Source organism: Echeneis naucrates, chromosome 21, assembly GCF_900963305.1.
Source record: "Echeneis naucrates chromosome 21, fEcheNa1.1, whole genome shotgun sequence".
Lineage (NCBI taxonomy): Eukaryota > Metazoa > Chordata > Actinopteri > Carangiformes > Echeneidae > Echeneis > Echeneis naucrates.
Genome location: NC_042531.1, coordinates 3,895,082 through 3,915,193, shown reverse-complemented (window position 1 = coordinate 3,915,193; position 20,112 = coordinate 3,895,082). Strand labels below are relative to the sequence as shown.

At 44.5% G+C, this 20,112-nt stretch overlaps 1 protein-coding gene across 3 annotated transcripts in view; it reads left to right on the top strand.

Annotated features, from left to right (window-relative positions):
* LOC115035266 (mitogen-activated protein kinase kinase kinase kinase 4-like) overlaps window positions 1-20,112 on the top strand; it is a 65,254-nt gene that overhangs the window by 28,003 nt on the left and 17,139 nt on the right. Inside the window, exons 3-16 of one of the 3 annotated variants that reach the window (XM_029493013.1) lie at window positions 1,644-1,700; window positions 8,187-8,312; window positions 9,498-9,608; window positions 9,758-9,848; window positions 10,176-10,306; window positions 10,535-10,589; window positions 10,850-10,928; window positions 11,006-11,181; window positions 11,435-11,507; window positions 11,892-12,102; window positions 14,050-14,211; window positions 14,691-14,777; window positions 16,329-16,547; window positions 18,281-18,436. In XM_029493013.1, coding sequence (XP_029348873.1) covers window positions 1,644-1,700; window positions 8,187-8,312; window positions 9,498-9,608; window positions 9,758-9,848; window positions 10,176-10,306; window positions 10,535-10,589; window positions 10,850-10,928; window positions 11,006-11,181; window positions 11,435-11,507; window positions 11,892-12,102; window positions 14,050-14,211; window positions 14,691-14,777; window positions 16,329-16,547; window positions 18,281-18,436 — 1,734 coding nt within the window. Of the gene's footprint in view, window positions 1-1,643; window positions 1,701-8,186; window positions 8,313-9,497; window positions 9,609-9,757; window positions 9,849-10,175; window positions 10,307-10,534; window positions 10,590-10,849; window positions 10,929-11,005; window positions 11,182-11,434; window positions 11,508-11,891; window positions 12,103-14,049; window positions 14,212-14,690; window positions 14,778-16,328; window positions 16,668-18,280; window positions 18,437-20,112 lie in introns of all 3 variants that reach the window. The other 2 variants (XM_029493011.1, XM_029493012.1) reach the window with 2 other exon arrangements.

Below are 20,112 nucleotides of genomic sequence, written 5' to 3'. Positions count from 1 at the left end.
TGTTAAGCCTTCACAAATGTGCACCGTCAGCTAAGATGTGCTGGTACACACACACACACACATACATACCTGTGGTACAGGTAATTCATTAGTGCTGGTGTGTGTGTGTGTGTGTGTGTGTCAGCAGTCTGATAGTAAGATGGATGCTCGGGTCTAATGAAGGCTGACCTGCACACACACACACACACACACACACACGATGAGCAGCGGTGATGACTTGGTGGCTGAACGAGTTGCTCCAACCGGCCGTCACTCTGATCGGTCTTCCGTCTCCTCTGTTGGATCCAGCTGGTCACCAACTTTGTTGGCTTTGCTGGAGAAACGGCACAGTGGTTCGATTTTAGTTTTATCTTTTTGTGTCTCCAAGGATCTGCAGATTTCCACATTTACATGTGATCAGTTTCTAAATAAACTTTCACATTAAGACTTCCTGTCTTCCTCTCCCTTTTCCTCCAATTCTTCTTCTCTCTTGACGGTTTTATTTCATCTCAGCTGATTTATGTCGCCCCCACTTTAACTTTAATTCAGAATTCTGACTCCTTAAATTCACCCGGTGTCTCCCTCCCCTCCTAAAAGTCTCGTGTTCTCTCCCAACATGTTTTCATTTTTTTTCCTCTTCAACAGCTGGCAGTTCTGTCCTCCTTCACCTCTCTGTTCCCACACTCCTTCAACCAGCACAGATTTGTTTCCTTGTCATCTTTGCAGTTCGCTCTCTCAATCAGGCTTGACCTTTCCGCCAACCCCGCCTATAGTCACACACACAAACACACACATATATACACACACTTGTCCCCCGCGGCTAAAACCAAAAAGGGCTAATCCGTCATCACTCAAACTGTAGACTGTGCCAACTCGTTCGGTATCGGGGGGCCGGTGGCTCAGGTGTCGCAGTTTTGTTCCCCTCAACGGAAACCTGATCGCGTGGCAGTTCAGGCACAGACTGCAAAACATGATGCTGTTTTTTTTCCCCAGTTTTCTGTCTGAAAACGTCTGAAATGACGTTAACCCGCAGACGGGACTGATGGTCCTCCACCTCCTCTTCTGTTTGTTCAGCCTGGTGTGGACAAAATAAACGTTGAATGGACTAACAATGGCCTCTCCCTGCTGCACAGCGCTCTGTAGTTATCGTAGATTCATTCCTCTGTTATGTGTAACATTTCTTTGAGCAGTTCTGTAACTTCATTAGTGTGTTTTGAATCTGAACCATAAATAGTTTTAATTCGTTGCACCGCTGCCGTCTGAGAGTGTCTGGAGTCTGTTGAGGAATGCCGGCGGTTTTGGAGCAGCGCCCCTGATTCTCCTCACCATTGTAGAGGAAAATAGCTTGTTATGAATTTGGGTTGTTGTTGTTTCGGGGCTCGCTGAATCAGCCTGTATGTTTTTCCTCCAGCTGTGACGTCCGGAAAGCTCTTTGATTCCCACCATCAATTTACCGAGTTATGACATCGGTGACTTTCTTACACTAACCAGAGTTATTGTTATAATGTTGTTCTGTAAACTGTCCTGAAACTGATTCAGTTTGGTACACGACCACGATGGTGTGTGTGTGTGTGTGTGTGTGTGTGCGCGTGTGCGCTGCATGGGAAAAAAACCCCAACATAAACTCAACCTTATGTCTCTCTCTCTTCTTCTCTTCTTTTCAGGGCCGACATGTCAAGACAGGACAACTGGCGGCCATCAAGGTCATGGACGTCACCGAGGTCAGTAAACACCGAGTGCACTCACACCTACAGCTCACCAGGCTGACGGTGACAGCTCCAACCACTGTTCCACCGAAGAGCCTGCAAAAAAAAGATGAGATAATTAAAAGAGTGCCGGCCAAACCCCAGACGGTGGAAAACGCAGGAAATGTGGCCGTTATGATTGATCGATCTGTTAGTCTCCTCACAGATCTGATGTTTTTCATCTTTCCACCGGAGCCGAAGCTTCAGATTTATTTTACACATCTGTTTCCATCACGCAGAACAAGATTTACTTTTGGGAGTTGTCAAAGTCTCTTTTAAACAAAACAAACATTGGCTCAGTTGTTGGAGAGATGTCGCGCTTCAACACATCTTTATTAAATCAACATTCAAACATTTTTTATTGACTGCATGGAGTAGACATGAAAAATGCATGAAGTGAGTCTGCAGCAGTTAGCAGACTCACCACAGCTCGGACGGATTTGGAGTTGATCCCAAATTCAGGTTCGTTCCACCTGAAAGAATAAATCCAAACTAATGCTTCACTCAGACGTTAACTCGAAAACAAACAATCGCCGCCTTCTTTCCAAACTTTTTCTCTCCAAAAATAGTCACAATGCTCGGACTTTAATCACACAGCTCCCAAACCTCTTAGTGTTTTTTGAATGGATATAGCTGAGCTTGTGTTTAAAGCTCAACTGATTTCTGATTTCCTTCTGGGCAGTTGAGTTTGAGTGTGTGTGTGTGTGTGTGTGTGGATGCTGGCCTGTGTCTGACTGTAACTGGAGCTTGTTTTTCTTGGACTGCAGGCCTTGATAGCCTTCAACAGTAAAACTATATCTGACTACACTGATAACGACATCCTAACCCTAAATCTAACCCTCCCATCCTGCCTTTCATCTTACTCATCATCGAACGAATAACAAATGAGAGATTGAGAAAAGTATTCACAAACACATACTTGAGGCTTTTGGGCCGTTTCCTGCCCAGATGCCTTTAAGAGGAACGAGTGTATCATCGAGGCATAAAATCCTTTAATCCGGTTGAACCACTGAGGAGGATCAGGCCGTCGGGCCTTTAGGACTCCCCTGGTTTTAGTCTCTGTAGACACAATCAGAAAAATTCATTTCCAATCTTGTTTTTTGGACTGCGTGTGTAAATCCGGGGATTCTAACAGCCATCTTTGCAGATCACAGCAGAAATCAGAGTCAGCAGCGATACTGTGGATGTCCTCAGCCAGTGCTCATTCATTTGGTGCTGTTTTTACTGGACTGACTCTGTAAAAACAGACTTTATTAGTAATCTTCACTTCCAGTTTTATCTGTGAACTTATCCAAAAGGACAAAGAGAGGAAGGGAAAGAAATGGCCGAAGTATTGATTAGTCATGTCAGTAATTTTCCGTCTCATCTCACGGTGTGAAAATGTAATCAGGGTGGAGTTCAATGGGAGCATTCAGCTTCCACCGAGGTGATGGAGAAATAAAATGATAAAAATACTAACAACGAAAGAGGGAGAGATTAATAGAGCTAACAATTATATCAACGGAAACACAGTAGAGTTTTCTGCTGTGGTGAGGATGAGCTGGTCGGACTTTAGCTGCCACAGAAATAATCCAGTTTGTGTTGAAATATTGAAGGAGGCAGGTTGTGTTTGGGAGACCTGAAGCCTCAAACCTCCAACAGTGGAGATTAGAGACGGAGGAGGAGCAGGAACATCCGATGGGAGAGAGTTTGTGTTTTCATTTGAACTGAATCCCTGAAAGGAAATACACACATTTAACCCACGATGGTTGATTATTATTTTTTTTTTTTTAGTGACCGTTTTCTAAAACAAACACACTCAGTTCGTCTTTGTGTTTGCCAAGAAGGACGGTTGAGAAGAGGAAGTAGTTGGCAGTGGAAAAGCTTGAGATGTTCAGATACGCACGCACACACACACACACACACACACACACACACACACACACACGCCATGCAACATTTATTTGTGTGTGAGAGCAGCAGACTTCTGAAGTGAACCACAAGAGCCTTTCATACATTCACGTGTCATTTCAGCAAAACAAGACAGCTATGCATCTCCTCTCTGTGTGTGTGTGTGTGTGTGTGTGTGTGCGCGTGCGTGCGCACGTCTACCACAGGCTCCTTATGCACTTCTTGGCATATGTGCTCTGACCCACATTCACTTCCTGTTCTGTGTGCAGAGCAGATCGAGGGGGAGGAAGGAGCAAGTGGACAACGAGTGAAATACAGAGAGCAGAACTGGAGAGCTGAGAGGCAGCTTTTTGTCTGTAGGCAGCGTTAAGATCACCGTGACAAACAAAAGAACATCAGCATCAGTTTACAATAGGAAATCAACATGTGACGGCTGAAACGTGTCTTCAGGCTGAACATGTCCGACCCTGAAAACGCTTCAGAGGCTTATTTGTTTATATGGAGGTGAAACAATCACTGAGTTTGTCCACATGAAATGAATCTGATCCTTTGGGCCATTTTTCAAGCAAAGAAGCAGAATATTTACACGATTCAGCCTCTCACATTTGTCATTTTGTAATTTGGTCGTCGCCATCTTGGCTTCCCTGAAACCAGCAGAGACCATATTTAGAGGAGAAGGAGGACTCTGTCCTGATTGTGTAGTACAGTCTGTCAATCACACAGTAACCACGCCTCCTTTAGCCACCCCACGATAAAAAAAAAGTGTGTTAAAGGAGATTTGAAACGAGAGATTGAGGCCATGAACTTGTCAGGAAAACATTTACTGGTGGGGACATTTTCCCATAGACTTCAATAGAACCAGAGCTGTCACCCCCTGGTGCTCATCAGACTGATTGCAGGTTTATCGCTGGCTTCACTTTTCAGACCTGGAGTCTCACGTTTCACGAATAACAATTTAAAATCAGAAAACCGAAGTGATGGGACTAGTAGTTTATCAGACTCCCTGTAAAGTGTCCGGAGGAGGGAGGGAAACCTGATACAGAGGGAGCTTCGATCAGGAGGAGAAATCCTTCAGGGGGTTTTTCTCTGCGAAGGTTCAGCTGAAGTGCAGTGGGATGATGGGAGGGGTCTGTCGCTGCTCGCACGCTTCTCCTCTTCACCTCCGTCCTCCACCTCTCTCCCTCCCTTTTTTTTTTTTACCGCCCTGATCCACGTTTCTCCGTCCTGCCACTGCTCTTTTAGTCACCACCTCTGTTTTTGTTTAGAAGAGAAAGGGGGGAAAAATGAGATCATCTTTCTCTGAGGAGGAAACGGGAAGGAAAGAGGAAGGACGGAGAAAAAGAGGCAGCAGCAGCAGCAGCTCTGCGCATCCCGCAGCTGCTGCTGTTATTTGATGCGATCCAGCAGGATTCATTTGGAAAATGAATTCCATCCTGATTAGTCAAAAAAAACTAAACGGCGAGAACCTTCATCTCAACTTTCTGCTTCCCCCAGAGAATAAATCACTCTCGTCGCTACAAACTGAATCTTGGCCGGTGAATTTTGCATGTGAATCAAATAAGAGACATTAAAGGAGTTCGACTTTGTCTCAGTCTGCCTCCTCCGCCTCCCACCGTCCATCGAAAGGTGTGAAAGTGAGAAGTAGGAAGGTGTAGAAGGCCTCAGATGAAGATACATGGGGACAGTTTTCTCTTTGTTTGTGCGTCCTTCTGCAAAAAATCTACACACAACAAATCACTCAGTTAGCAGCCGGTTGTCTAGTAATTTGCTTTGAGTCACCTAAAAGTGAATAGTTTTGGCTTCCTGATGGTAAAATGAGGAAATCCCCTCAGAAACAGGAGGCTGCTGAGGTTTCCCTGAATTCGGATCTTTTTGGTGATCACAAAAACAACTTACAAACAAAAGAAACACTTCCACTCATGAGTGGTCTTCTGGTGATGACAGGATCTCAGTTTGTGCTGGAATCGTCCCTCCAGAGTCCGGGCTGCCGTATCGGCTTCTCTCGGCCTCCACCAAAGCCAAACTTTCCCTCCCACTCGGCTCCCATTTTCCATTATGCTTCCATTTTGCGGCTTGTCCCGCAGCTCCGCTAACATTGTGTGCTGTAATAGTTGAGCAGCAATATGGCCGCCACCGAGTCTCCCCAACATCTCATGCCCAGGAATGATAATGAGTAGCTTCAGGACGCCTTGTTTTCAACGACCGACTGTGAATATATAGTTGAGGGAAAGTGAGACGGCGGGGTGAGACACAGGAACGTGGGACTAAAGTCATTGTAGGAGACATCAATGTGAAGTGACGCTGCAAGGACAAGAAGGACAGAGACAGTGTGTCCAAAATGAATAAATGAGAAGATGATGTCACTGCCTCCTTGTCCTGTATTCTGACCTCCAGGTCATTTTCTTTGTGTGTGTGTTTGTTTGTTTGGTGTCTCTGTTGAATATAAATGATGCTTCCTGACAGTTTTCTGGACTGAGCTCACAGTTTAGACTTCAGCCTGCTGAAACAGTTGCTGGACCTGATATTTATTTATTATTATTATTTTTTTTAACATTCTTTAGTCCCAGTTGCTGCTTTTCTTTGTTTCTGTTATATCGCTGAGGACACATCAGTTTCTTATTCTTAGCATGAGGCTTCTTTAATTGTGATCAGATCTCTGACATCGTTCATCGTTGGTCCTGGGTTAGTTTCTGTTGATGTCTCAGGACAGCAACTGTTCTTTCTGCGGGACATCAGCAGATTTAGTTTCTGCTGTGGTGGACTTCAGGTTTCGGGTCTTTTCCTCCTCGGACGTTTCCTGGTCAGCAGCTGATTCAGTCTCATGTCAGTTTGTTGTTTTTGGGACACGGAGGTGCTGTTTTCTTCGTGTCAGCTCGCATCCCGTGGAGGATGATGTGTAAGAACAGTTCTGCTGTGGTCCTCCTCCTTCGGTCTTCGCGGCGTCTGTAATTACACCGACTTGTTCCAAAAACAGTCTGTGGGCGACGGGATGTTGTGGAGACCACAGAAGCTCCTGCTGTGTGTCGGAGTTGATGCTCTGGGTGTCTCCTGGGGGGTCTCGACTGAATGACTGGTGGACTGACGGGTCGGCTAGCTCACAGCTGAGAGGGTTAACAGAAGGACTGGCTGGCCGGCAGCCTGGTTTGTTGGCCTCCTGGGTGATTGGCTGGCCGACCGCCTGCTTAAATGACTGGCTGCCTGGCTGCAGCGGTAACCGACTGGCGGGCTGGCTGACGGTGACTCAAGGGATTGGCCGACAGGCTGGCTGACCGACTGACCCCGTCGTCTTTACAGGGAGTCAAAACCCCCGCTGAACTCCGTCAACAGCAGCAGATTAATGCAGGGTTTTGTTTTTTTGTTTTTTTGTTTTTTTTTTTTGCTAACTTAAACAAGCGTGGCATGAATCCGCAGAAAGCGGCTGTATCTTTAGCTGCAGGGAACAGCAGATACGAAGAGCAGAGTTAATGTCTGTCACAGCAATAACAGCTTACAGTTTTACCCCAGCACCTGAAAACACCCTCCAAACGACTGACGGCCTGCGAGCTGCTGCTGTCTAAATAATCAGAGATGAGTTTTACAGAGCGCTCCGTGGTTCAGGTGATGTATATTTATGTTGTAGCTGTGTCCTGTTGTAAAATTCAAAACTCACATTCGTTCTGACAGCCAGGCGAAACCTGATGGTGCAGTATGAACGTTGGTGAATGTCGCGGCGGTCGAGCTGCAGTAATTCATCAGTGGGAAGACATATTTATTGTCGCCACATTTCTGCCAAAAGTTAATGTGGCTCCTGCAGTTAAACGTCTGGACTTGTTTTAGTATTGTTGCATTTCAGGAAAAACCAGCTCAAAGTCAGGATTAAACATATTCTTGGCGTCAAATAACATAAATGTACAAAATATGAATGTCACCACTAAATAATTCTCTGCATCATTTCAATGAAGAAACATGATTGAACCTTAAATAAACCTCATGATGATGACATGGAGCCAAAGAACAGCTGGAGAAGTGTGGATGAAGCAGCTGTTTACTTTATTTACCACAAACGGCCAACATGTCCCAAAGTGTCGAAGCTCGGTGGAGCCTCTCCATTGTGGACTCTGCAGGACCAGACGCTCAGCCTCAGCCGATGCAAAGCACTTGCAAATAAATGTCACACAGCATCAGCGATAACACCACGAGAAATAATCTCTTGATCTCGTTACATGTCTGTAATATCCTGAGTGTGTGAGAGGGAGGCAGTTTATCTGTATTTTTGTTAATATCCGTTTATGAAGCCTTTTTGTTTCCATGTTTGGCTCCTCAGCGTTCTGAAAGCCACCAACCAGCAAAACATCCAGTTTTGTCTGGAGGTTTATTTTTAAGCTGTTTTATTATTTAATGTTTTTTTCTGTCCTGCCTGGATGATTCTAAGTTTCTGATCGAGGAGGGCAGTCTATTTAGATAATATGTAGACACTTATTAAAACGGAGCATTAAAATTAGCACGTCTGCAGCCGTTCAGTCAAATGATTACGTCTGATCACCGTCTCTCCAGGTCACCTGATTTATCTTTCCCCCCTCCTGTCTTCCTCAGGATGAAGAGGAGGAAATCAAGCTGGAGATCAACATGCTGAAGAAGTACTCCCACCACAGAAACATCGCCACCTACTACGGAGCCTTCATCAAAAAAAGTCCACCAGGACACGATGACCAGCTCTGGGTGAGTTTGTTTTTTTTTTTTAAGGATGATGGAATATTTTCACAGCAAACTCACTTTACCTGATTCTTATTAAATCAGTTATTCTTCGGCTGGTCCGACCAACACCAGCATGAAACTGTAAAATAAGAGAAACGGTGCAAAACGTGAATCAAAGAAAGAGGATTTAAGTTGAAGTCAGTTTAAAGGAGAAAGTCTGGAGTTCTCAACCAGGACCTCACTCTTCTGCTCTGCTTCTACATCAAACTGATTTTCTATTTCTAACAGACCGGCATTTACATTGATTTATGTTTGGACATTTGCTTGAGTGAACATATTGAGTGAATGAGCGAATTCGAAAAACATTCCATGTTTCCACACTTTTAATTTTACTAAGAGCCTGAACGAGAATCAAAAGAGCAGAGAGACGCAGCACAACAAATCCAAAAAGAAACACCAGGCAGGTGAGGAAATGAAAAAAATCAAGAGAAATAAGGAACAACATGGAAGGAGTGAGTGGGAGAGCGACACAGGGGATTTAAGGCTGCTGGGTTTAGACCTGGACTGGTTTTATAGCCCAGCAGCTCAGATCTCAGCATGGCCCAGAGCTTGTTTTTACAGCTGCCCCCCCCCCGTACGGCTTCACGCTGTCTGTTGTGTGTGAACGAGACAGAAAGTGAGTGTGTCTGTGTTGATCATCAAGAGTACGGGCAGACATGAACTCAATAATCGATATGGCTACAGTTAAATACCTGTGAATGCAGCTGTAATCTGGATCTAGTTCAGTGTTGTTATTAATCGATCTTCATGTGTCTGAGGAAGCTGCAGTTAAAGAAAAAAACAGAACATGGAGTCGACTGGATCCAAACATGATTATTTTATACGTAAGGCTAAATTATGGATAACTTACTGTAGGGAGAATGGGTGGCACTTTTCTGCCTGATGTCACGAGTCGAAGCAGCGACTGTCCGATGAGCGGGCGGTGTCTTTGTCCCGCTGCTGTTTTCCACATTCAGGCCACTTCCCACCATTTCCTGTTTCCAGTGAACACGCTGGAAGAGTTTCACATGTCCAACAGTCAGGCCCCGTTCTGTTGTGTCGCCGACCAAACTATGAGCTGACAGAGACATTTGTTGGTTTATTGATTCCCCGTTGCACACAAACACAGTGCATGTGTGTGTGATTGTCCTCTGTCCTCTCTGCCTCCAGCTGGTGATGGAGTTCTGTGGTGCCGGATCCATCACGGACCTGGTGAAGAACACCAAAGGAAACTCCCTGAAGGAGGACTGGATCGCCTACATCTCCCGAGAGATCCTCAGGGTCAGTGAACTGAACTTGAACTGAATAAAAAGGCAACAGCATGTCGTGTTTAAAACAGAAAAGATAATAGTTAGATAGTTAGTAAAAATAACACATTTCAAGGCACCAAATGACACGCAGGCATCAGCCCCATTTGTTTGTCTCTGCAGGGATTAGCTCACCTTCATGCCCATCACGTCATCCACCGTGACATCAAGGGACAGAACGTGCTGCTGACCGAAAACGCAGAGGTGAAACTGGGTACGTGAGCTGTGGGCCCAGACTGGGTGTGCTGACCGGCAGCTCAGCAGAATACTGCAGCAAAGATCTGAGTCAGCAAGGGCGTTTTTTCAGAACTTCAGCTTTATGAAGTCACATTGTGTATTTCGATTTATAACTTTGGTTATAAAATCTATCTTTTGATAATGGAGTTGATTTAGTCACATGAGAACATGGCTGCTCACCAGCTGGTTCTCCGATCAGGATTCAGAGTTCAGTGTCTTCTTTTTATTTAACACTTTAAACACATACAGCGGTATCATTGCTGTTCTGAATCTGTTTACCTGATGCCGATCTTGTTCCCCTCAGTGGATTTCGGTGTGAGTGCTCAGCTGGATCGGACGGTGGGTCGGAGGAACACCTTCATCGGGACTCCGTACTGGATGGCTCCAGAGGTCATTGCCTGTGATGAGAACCCCGATGCCACCTATGACTACAGGGTAAGAATAAGAACTGGGCCTGCTGCCGTAACTAAAGGCAGAAAACGAAACAGGCCCATAGTTTTGAGATTCCATCTGCATCAGCAGCCCAACACAATGAATCCAGCCCCACCAGACGACTGTCTGCAAAGAAATCTGTGATTTTTTGTCCAAATGAACCTGATACAGCCAGGAGTGTTTCCTGGTTTTTCCAACATCATGTGTATAATGCTGGTCTTTGTCCTCCAGAGTGACCTCTGGTCCTGTGGAATCACAGCCATAGAGATGGCTGAGGGAGCTCCACGTAAGTTCACATTCACTTTAACCTGAACCGGCCACGTCTGGTTTAGTATGACTGCCATATTTTAGTGTCATTACTACTACTACAGATTTGTTGCTCTGATGAGACATTTATTCAAAGTACTATAGTTCATTTTACAATTTTAATGTTTTTTTTTTTTTATTACACTATTGAATTATTTTTCCTGTTGAAGCCGTTTCTTCCTGTTCATACACAGAAGGTCTAAACCTCATGAAGCTCACCTGTTTCCTTGTTTCTTCCAGCGCTGTGTGACATGCATCCAATGAGAGCCCTCTTCCTCATCCCCAGAAACCCTCCTCCTCGCCTCAAGTCCAAAAAATGGTGGGCTCTGTTTTCTGTCGTTTTCTTCCTCTGGCGTTGAGACACATCTCCTGACTCCCACATCTCATCTGTAACAGGTCAAAGAAGTTCTTCAGCTTCATCGAGGGCTGCCTGGTGAAGAACTACACTCAGCGCCCCCCCACTGAGCAGCTGCTCAAACACCCCTTCATCCGGGACCAGCCCAACGAGAGGCAGGTCCGGATCCAGCTCAAAGACCACATCGACCGGACCAAGAAGAAGAGGGGGGAGAAGGGTGAGTCCAGGGGGGAGGAGCTGCTGCCGGGTTGTTTGTCGATGCTTCATCCTGTAAACAACAACAGCAGTTTGTCAGTGTGAGACAGAACTACTCCAGACAAATGGGTTTTATATCTGCATGCTCCTTTTAGGTGAAATAATGATTATCATATCGTCGTGTCATTTTAATCAAATTTAACGTCCCCCTTTTCCAACAGTAACAACCACATTTCCACTTAATATTTTAATGACTCTTACTTTATTATCCCCAGATGAGACTGAGTATGAATACAGTGGCAGTGAAGAAGAAGAGGAAGAAGCATCTGAGCAGGAGGGAGAGCCAAGGTAACGACCGTCTTTGAACTCATCACCACCATTATTACTTTATCCAAAGAAATGATACTGAGAACTCGTTTTATTGGATAGTAATGGACCAATGGATGAATAACGACTTTCATTTGCTTTTCATTGCTAAGAAATACAAATATGGTGCAAATGTAGCTGATGTATTCTTTTATATGTGCGTTACTATTAATAAACTGAACTGCTGCTTTTTGGCCCTTTAAAGGTCAGACTCTTAGATTAGAGAGGGACTGCATTTATGTCCTGAATTTAAAATAAACTTTCAGCTCTTTCTACACAGATAACCTTTATAGTTTAAAATCAAATGTTGATATTGTGTTGATAATTGTCGTATGATAATAATAAGTCGTTGGGTCTTCTCTTCAGCTCCATAGTCAACGTGCCGGGCGAGTCGACGCTGCGCCGTGACTTCATCCGGCTGCAGCAGGAGAACAAGGAGCGCTCGGAGGCTCTACGGCGCCAGCAGCTCCTCCAGGAGCAGCAGCTCCGCGAGCAGGAGGAGTACAAACGCCAACTGCTGGCAGAGAGGCAGAAACGTATCGAGCAGCAGAAGGAACAGAGGAGACGCCTGGAAGAGGTGAGATACGTTTAACACCACGAGCTGAGTAAATCAGAACAGAAGTATATCAACGTAACGGAGGAGAAGGAATGAGTCGAAGCAATCATCGCCTCTGGAGATGTGGCAGCATCACTTGGACAGATTCACACCAGCACAAAGGTTAAACGTTCAACGTGTGAATTTATCAGGACATGCTGCGTTTAGACGCTCAAAAAGCAGCAGAATCTTTGAAAGAGTTGTCAAAAGTTGTCAAAGAGTGGAAAAGTCATCTGGACTTTGAGTCACTTAATGGAGTTAAAAGATACTCTCTGCTCTCCTCTCAGGATGATGAGTGAGAAGTCAGATCGTCAGGTTCCAGATAAAGTATGTGAACGACATCTCTGTAATAAGATGAGTGACTTTTCCCCTGAAGGTTGATGGTCAGATTTTTGCTTGATAATTTTATGTAATAGACTTCAAAATCAATTTTAGGTGGAGGTGAAGAAACTTAAAGGGGTTCCCCAGAGGACGCGCTTTGAAAGGCCCTTATTTTAATTATGACTATCCTTTATCTCTCCGAGCTGTGGTCCCTTTATATTAGTGTCTGAGAGAGCTTGGGTGCATCTCCTCCTCACTTCTCTCAGAGGAGAGAGGGAGGACGGGGCAACCGAGAGAGACGATTATAAATTTGGACAGAAGTGCACTCAGCTAAATTCTCTGGAAGGCGAGAACAAGAGAGAGACCTAAATACTGGCTAAACTGAATAAAGAAAGGAGAAAAGACTTTGAGCTTATTCAGCGGCTGGATGTTAATTTACTACACCTCAAAGGTCTGTTGGGGAAAAAAAAGGTTTGATTGTAGCTCGTGTTTTCCCACAGCAGTCACCGCTCCGGGCTCTGGCTGTGATTCATGAGGGTGTTTGTTTATAAATCAGACAATAGAAGCCACAGCTGAGAGCAGGAATACCACAGAACATGTGCTCTCCTGTTCTGATAGATTACCTCCTATAGACTCCTGATCTGCTGACTTTGTGCAAACACGATGTGTCACGGTCCCAAAGCCACAGCTGACGACCTGCACCTTCTCATTACACACTGACAGACAGAAATCAGTGTAATTTCTTCATCTGTCTTCTTAGAAAACCAAGTGTGAGATGACTGCCTGTCAGACTTAAACTATTACTGTGATTAAATCGTTAAGTCTTCATGCAGTGTTGGAAAAGTCGACATTTTAACTGTCCCCTTCAGCTTATCCAGTGTCTGTAGTTATTTATATTTCCTGCGCTCAGACCGGTAAATACAGCCACACGACTAAAGACTAAAGAGCATCCATCCGGAGAACGGGCGACATGCTTCGGACCATTTGAGGAGCTGCTGAAATCCTAATTCCTATTTAAGCCACATCCACAGTACAGTCTGTGGATTTGAGCAGAATGTCCTGGATTTCCAACAGACTGTATGTACGATGAGTGGTCTGACCCTGGCAGTTTTTTAAAGTATAATTTTCAGGCCTTTTACATGAATTATAGTCTCAGTGAGAGAAGAGGGAAGTTGAGGAGAGATGAAAAGGGCCACATGTTGGCCACTCCACCAGGTTTCTTGATGATGATCAATGTTTGTCTTCACGCTGTGATGGAACCGATTTCACCTTGATCGTCTGCTGTTTTTTTATTTTTTTGTGATAGGACAACTTGTGTGTTTTTCACCGAATGGGCCGTTAAATGATAACGATCTGTTGTCTGTCTCTGCGGTTTAAGGTCAGATGTAATGAATTGTGTCTTATGATACTTGGACTGCATGACATCTACAAACAGGGTCAGTTTCTTTGCGTTTTGTGTCTCAATGTTCCAACTATCTGTCACATCTACATTATATGTATGAAAAAAAACAATCAACTCGGTCTGAAGGTGACAGAGATGTCGGACTGGCAGTCGGGACAGTAAACTGGTTTTTCTGTGAACTCACCCCCCCACGTGTTCTCCTGCAGCAACAACGGCGTGAGCGTGAGATGAGGCGGCAGCAGGAGCGGGAGCAGCGCCGGCGTGAGCAGGAAGAGAAGAGACGCATCGAGGAGATGGAGCGGCGCCGAAAAGAGGAGGAAGAGCGCAGGAGGGCCGAGGAGGAGAAGAGGAGGGCCGACCGGGAGCAGGTCGGAGCCAGAGACATGGAGAGACAAATGAGAAAGCACAAAACCTGACGCTTCAATGACTGAATCTAATGTTTACATTATACGTGGTAATATTTATGAATGCTAACTGATCTATAGACGCTTTAATCTGGATTTGAAACATTCATATCTATTTAAAATGGTATTTTTATATTCCACTCCAAAAGGTTCTAATTTAATAGATTTATTTTGCCTTTTTCTCCAAAAAATTCTTCAGAGTTTGGGGGTTATTTTTGTTCTGCTTGACAACTGTGGTAATATCTAAAACATTAGCTAGGAAAGATCAAGAAAAATCAAACTCTAATCAGAGCTATAGACTTGGTTTTTCTTTGGTTTCCACCAGAGAAGCAGGAAACATCTTGTTTCCAGCTGATCTCTGAGCAGCTGGACATCGTTTCTTGTGTCCTGCTCTAACTTTTGGCCCTTTTTTACATGGAAATGAGCTGGTTATTTTCCTGCAGGAGTATATCCGTCGGCAGCTGGAGGAGGAGCAGAGGCACCTGGAGATCCTGCAGCAGCAGCTGCTCCATGAACAGGCCATGCTGCTGGTGAGTGACGTGTTTTCCTCGAAAAACATTAAAGATTCTCATTCTGTCTTTGTGTAAAGAGGCCTGTTCTCCCTCCTCCTCTCATCGTTCTTCGAATAGAACCTTCTTCTCATCTCTTTGCCTCTAAACCAACATGTTTTTTTGATGTTGTAAGATGTGAATGTATCTTTCCTGTATATTATTCCATATCTTCTGTCAGTGGTTATTTTTTTTTTTTAATGTTCCCACATCTCACAGGTTGTTAAATTTCAGAGTTCATAATTCGTCCTTTATAGAAACTTTCCCATTTTCCCTCAAATATAAACCTGGTGAAGTTTTTGAAGCTAATTCAGGACATTTGTGGATCCGCAGGGAGCCGTTAACAGCTGAGGTCGAAACATAATAATTCCTCTCAGGGTTTTCTGGGAGAGCCGGGATGTTTACGGGGCCCTTAGTGATGGTGATGTCACCACCAGGGAACTCGTCAGCCGACAGGAAGAGGGGGTCTGTACGGCTTGATGTTTTTTTATTTTTAGGGGATTCTGCTCCTCTCGGGGATTACAGAGGACGTTCAAATAATGAAAGGATACGACCGCTCATATCCTCACTTCCAGAGTTCACACCACTCTTTATCATCCACTGCTCCCTCTCTGCCACATTCATAAACTTGTTCCCCTTACATCACGGCTGGATTTATATGAAAATATTTTCCTTGAGCCAACTTAAGAGAATTTTTTTACTGTTAAGATTGAACTTCTTGCTATATATAGATGCAGCTTCTGGTAATGGATGCAAGTATAGTAAAACTCATAAAAGTCATTATTGATTTAATGGCTCTGTGGTTTGATTGCTGTTGACTAAAGTTAACTGCTCTAGCAGATGCACAGCTTAATGCTTTTTTTAATGAAAATGACTGCAGTCTTATGTTTGTCTTTTCAAAAACAGAACTAAATCCTCGCCAAAGTTATTAATATTTTCCCCAATAATTTCTCAACGTAGTCTAAAAACGAACAAACGAAAAAATCTGTTTTCATTAGGAGGAAAATTGTTCATCGCATTATTTTCCTATTGAACTCACACTCGAGCAACTTTAGTAGTAAAAATAGAAACCTTTCTAGAAATATCATGAAATCTGATTTATGATCAGTGTCACTTGAATTTGGCCAAATCTTAATGATTGACGACAAATACAAACTTTGTCTTTCTGACGTGATGAAACTAGTCAACCATTTTAAGTGCAGATTTGTAAATTAAAATCTAGGGCATGGAAAGCTCTGCGTAGTCACGAGCAGGCCCTCTTAAGTCAAACATGTATGACCCCCTCCAGTTCTCCAACGGCGCCCCTCCACCATAATTATTTTCTAAGTGCTTTAGCTTCAGTCCACTCCATCTCAGCATTCCAACATGATGAGGCTTATAATGGGCTGACCACATCAGAGCAGAACTGCAGAACAGTTTTACTCCTGATACAGCAAGAACACCATGTGTACTTGTTGCTGGTGGACTTAAACTGCCTGAGGGTGTCAATCTAGTGGAAGCAGTTTTGGTTCAATCTGACCTTCCTGTACTCAGGAGTATAAATGGCGGGAGCTTGAGGAGCAGCGTCAAGCACAGAAGCTCCAGAGGCAGCTTCAGCAGGAGCAGGCCTACCTGCTGTCCCTCCAGCAAAACCAGAACCTGGACGGTAGCAAATCAGCCCAGCAACAGAGCGCCAAAGCTCCACAGAGCCTCGAGCCCGACAGGGTCAATCCCCCGCAGAGCCCTGCTGCAGACGCAACAACACCACAACAGGTCGCCGACTGTGAGAAGACGCGGTCCGGTCAAAACCAAAGTCTGGAGAAAGCCACAGATACCAAGCTACCTGTCGCCAACCTCCAAGGCCCCGCCCCCGACTCTGAGTCTGTCAGAGAGGTGAACCCTCGCAGCTCGATGCCGCCACACTGACCGCTGTAGAACGCTTCCCTTTGCTTCTGTGTACTCACTCCCACTGCTCGGGGTGTGCTGTGTGTAGGAGGCGATGGCTCGCTGCTGGTGTGGGATGTGTGGATGCTTTGTAGACGAGTTGTGTGACTATAATCTGTCCGTGTCTCCTTCTAAAACCTCTAAACCTTCACAATTAATCGGCCCCGAGGTCCCATTCAAAGACCGGGCGGCCGTCTGTATTTACCTCCCAATACAGGACATTTCTTTATGTTGTTTCTGAGAAAAGTGAAGCAAGAGGACAATAGACAAATAAACAAAAAAGCCTCAGCCTCAGAAAGTAAAGAAAGTAAAAGTTGACATGTTAACCTACTCATTCTCATCTCCTCCCTGATAGTTACTTTTTCATTGAAGGACGAGCGAGGGTAAATTATTTACAAATAACTGAAGCCCCGTGCTTCACTACCTAACTGCTAACTCAACTCAATCATTCTAGTTCAGAAAATAAAATAAAAAAATTAGACTGCAGCTTTGAAAAGAAGAGAAACTCTCTGTTGCACATCATGAATTGTTTAGTTTGTGACTAATCCAACTGAAGATGTTATTGTTTACATATCAGAATAATCAATCAATGAGGAAAATTAAAATAATTGATATAATACAAACAAATAATCGATAGAGGCCAAAATGCTGTCTTTGTTTTGGTGAACCGATATTGTTGGTAAATGACTGAATTCCTCTAAAACCTTCCTCTGATTTGTTTAATGAGTGAAGAAGAATTTCTGTGCTCAGTGGAAAATTCAACTGCCGCTCCTGCTTCTTGGAGTTATTCTATGAAACACAATTTGGTCAGATGTTTTTGCACCACGGTAGATTAGTTAAGTTTACCTGAGCAGATCCTCCTCCTCTTATTGGCCCCACTGTCGCCTCTGCCATGTCACAGTAATAACGATCCACCTCATTAGTCCTCGGTGTGACTCAGTCTCTCCTCTTGGCTTCCTGCGGTTGCCATTTAGCACCTGGTGGGGGAGGAAAAGGAGAGAGACACAGACCAGATCTGTGGGGCTGTAATGGGAATGTTTTCATGAGTTGGATTCTGGGTTTTCGGGCTCTTTCAGCCATGTTGGAGGATGAACCTGATGGTCTGTGACCTTGATGTAGTGCTAAGATTATGATAACCAGGCTCATTGCTGACAAAGTTTTCAAATCAGGATTGGGTTGTTTAGTTGAGCTACACACACGCAGACTCTCACTGTGTGTCCTAACCTTCAATGTTTTTCTCTCCACATGAGAAATGCATGGCGCCCTTTGCCGGGCCTGGTGCTCCTGTCCTACTAGCAGGGCTGTGGGAGGATTCTGGCAACCATAACACTGCTGCCTTTGAGGATATGCTTTGTTGTTCCCGTTGGCGGGCCTGTATCAGCAGACCGTCTGATGTGCTTGTAGAAACTGTCTCTTCGTCTCTGTGGGAGGGAACTAACCAACCGTAGTATCTGATGGCTTCTATCCACTTAACCCGGTCTTTGTGTGCCGACGATCACCGACCTGTACTCTCAGACCGCCGCTAATGCTGCTGTGTGTGTGTGTGTGTCTGCCCTCCTCAGGCTGATGAGCGGTACAGGAAGAACATCCAAGGTTCTCCTCAGTCAGCTCAGACCAAACCGCAGCAACCTCCGGTGCCGCCACGCTCCGAGTCCTCCTATCCCAATGGGAACGCGGCGTCTGAGGCGCCCGCCATGCACCGCCCCGTGGAACCACAGGTAACCACCGTGACCCAAACGCCCCTTTGTTGTGGATCATTCCTCCTTCTTCACTTTCATAGGCAGCATTTGGAGTTGGTGTCAATAGAAATATTTCCCATCAGGGTTTTTTTCTCCAGTGTTAAAACTTTGAACGTTGCATCACCACGAAATGCCAATCATTTGGAAAACAGGAATATCGCGCCTCATGTGACCATCCCATCCGACTCCAGATGCTGCCTGTTCCTCTAAAATCCTCCTGTCATCGTCTCTGATCAAGCTTCTCTCCTTTAGGTGTGTCAGCGTTTCTGAATTGTTGCCCTTGCTCTTCGTGGACTGTCGTATTCGTCTTTAACCTCATGCAGATGTTCTCACCAGCTGTGATTTCTTCCTTCCAGCGTTTCGCCTTTAGCTCAGTTTCTGAGGTTGTTTCATGTGGAAAATGGATCCAATTATCTGCAGTCGTTTAACTTCTCTTTCTATCTTGAGGGTTGTCATTTATTTCTCGTTCAGTTCTCTCTTTTAAAAAACTTAAGTGTGATCCTACATCCAATCTCCAGTGCTCATTTTTATTTTCAGATGGAGGAGCTTGTTGTTATGAGAACAGAAAACTTCGAGTGGCGACGGAAACAAAACGATCACAACTCTGATTATACACTCTACTCATAAACAAACTCTTTAATTGACAGCTTGTCCTCCCACTTGTCAAATGTGGACTTATTAGTTTTGGTGTGAGTGTGTTCGTGTGAACATGAGGATGTTGGGGGGGGTTTGTACATCTCAGCTCGACATACTTTCCTCCTCATTGTGTGCGTGTGATTGAAAACATCTAAAATTCATGGGCATCCAGATTTGCAGCGGGGTGACTCAGGCAGTATTAGTCATCTTCAACCCACTATGGATGAATAATCACAGCTCAAAGAAGTCAATCTTGTGTCACGCAGATTAAATTATACGGGGGGGGGGGGGCACAGTATTAAACATTTGTGGTCATGTTTAAAGTGGATTAATCAGTTTTCCCTCATTAGCTGAGAGTCATCGGCCTCAGATGTGTCTTTTTGTTTCGACTCTTCTCTGCGTACTGAATTAAACTTGGATGGGTTCATGTTGAGGTTGTGTGAGCTAATTATATAAATATGAAAATTACAGTCTGAACTACTGTAATTACCATTTTAAAAAAATAAGAAACTTGAGTTAGGAAGAGATTCATATACCATCAATATCTTCACTTTCTTCCATTTCAAGTTTTATACTGAAATGACAAAACAAGTTCTCTGCAGAATGGTGAAGGACACTCAGGATCTCTCAACGAACTGATACCTTTGTGGGATCTGCGTTAAATTTAAACATGTTTAATGAACTAAAATGAAGAGTTCAGGTAAAAAAAGTGGAGCATGCTGTATGAGCTGTATCTGATCCGGCCACATGTGTGTTTCATGTGTTTATGTGGAGCACTGGTGGTGAGGCTCAGTCCTCCTGAGTCATGTCCAGTCTCACTGACGGTAGTGAAACCGCACATTCTAATCAATTTTCCTGAAAAATTAAATACAGTTTAAGCAAATGAGCCAAAGTCCGACCCCTGAATGACTCAGGAGCCACTCAGCCTCAGCGCCCCATCGACCGCCTGAGCTTTTCTCCTGTGTCACTCTCAGAAATATGATCTGATACCTGTTGTTGCTCTGGCTGCACTAGATAAT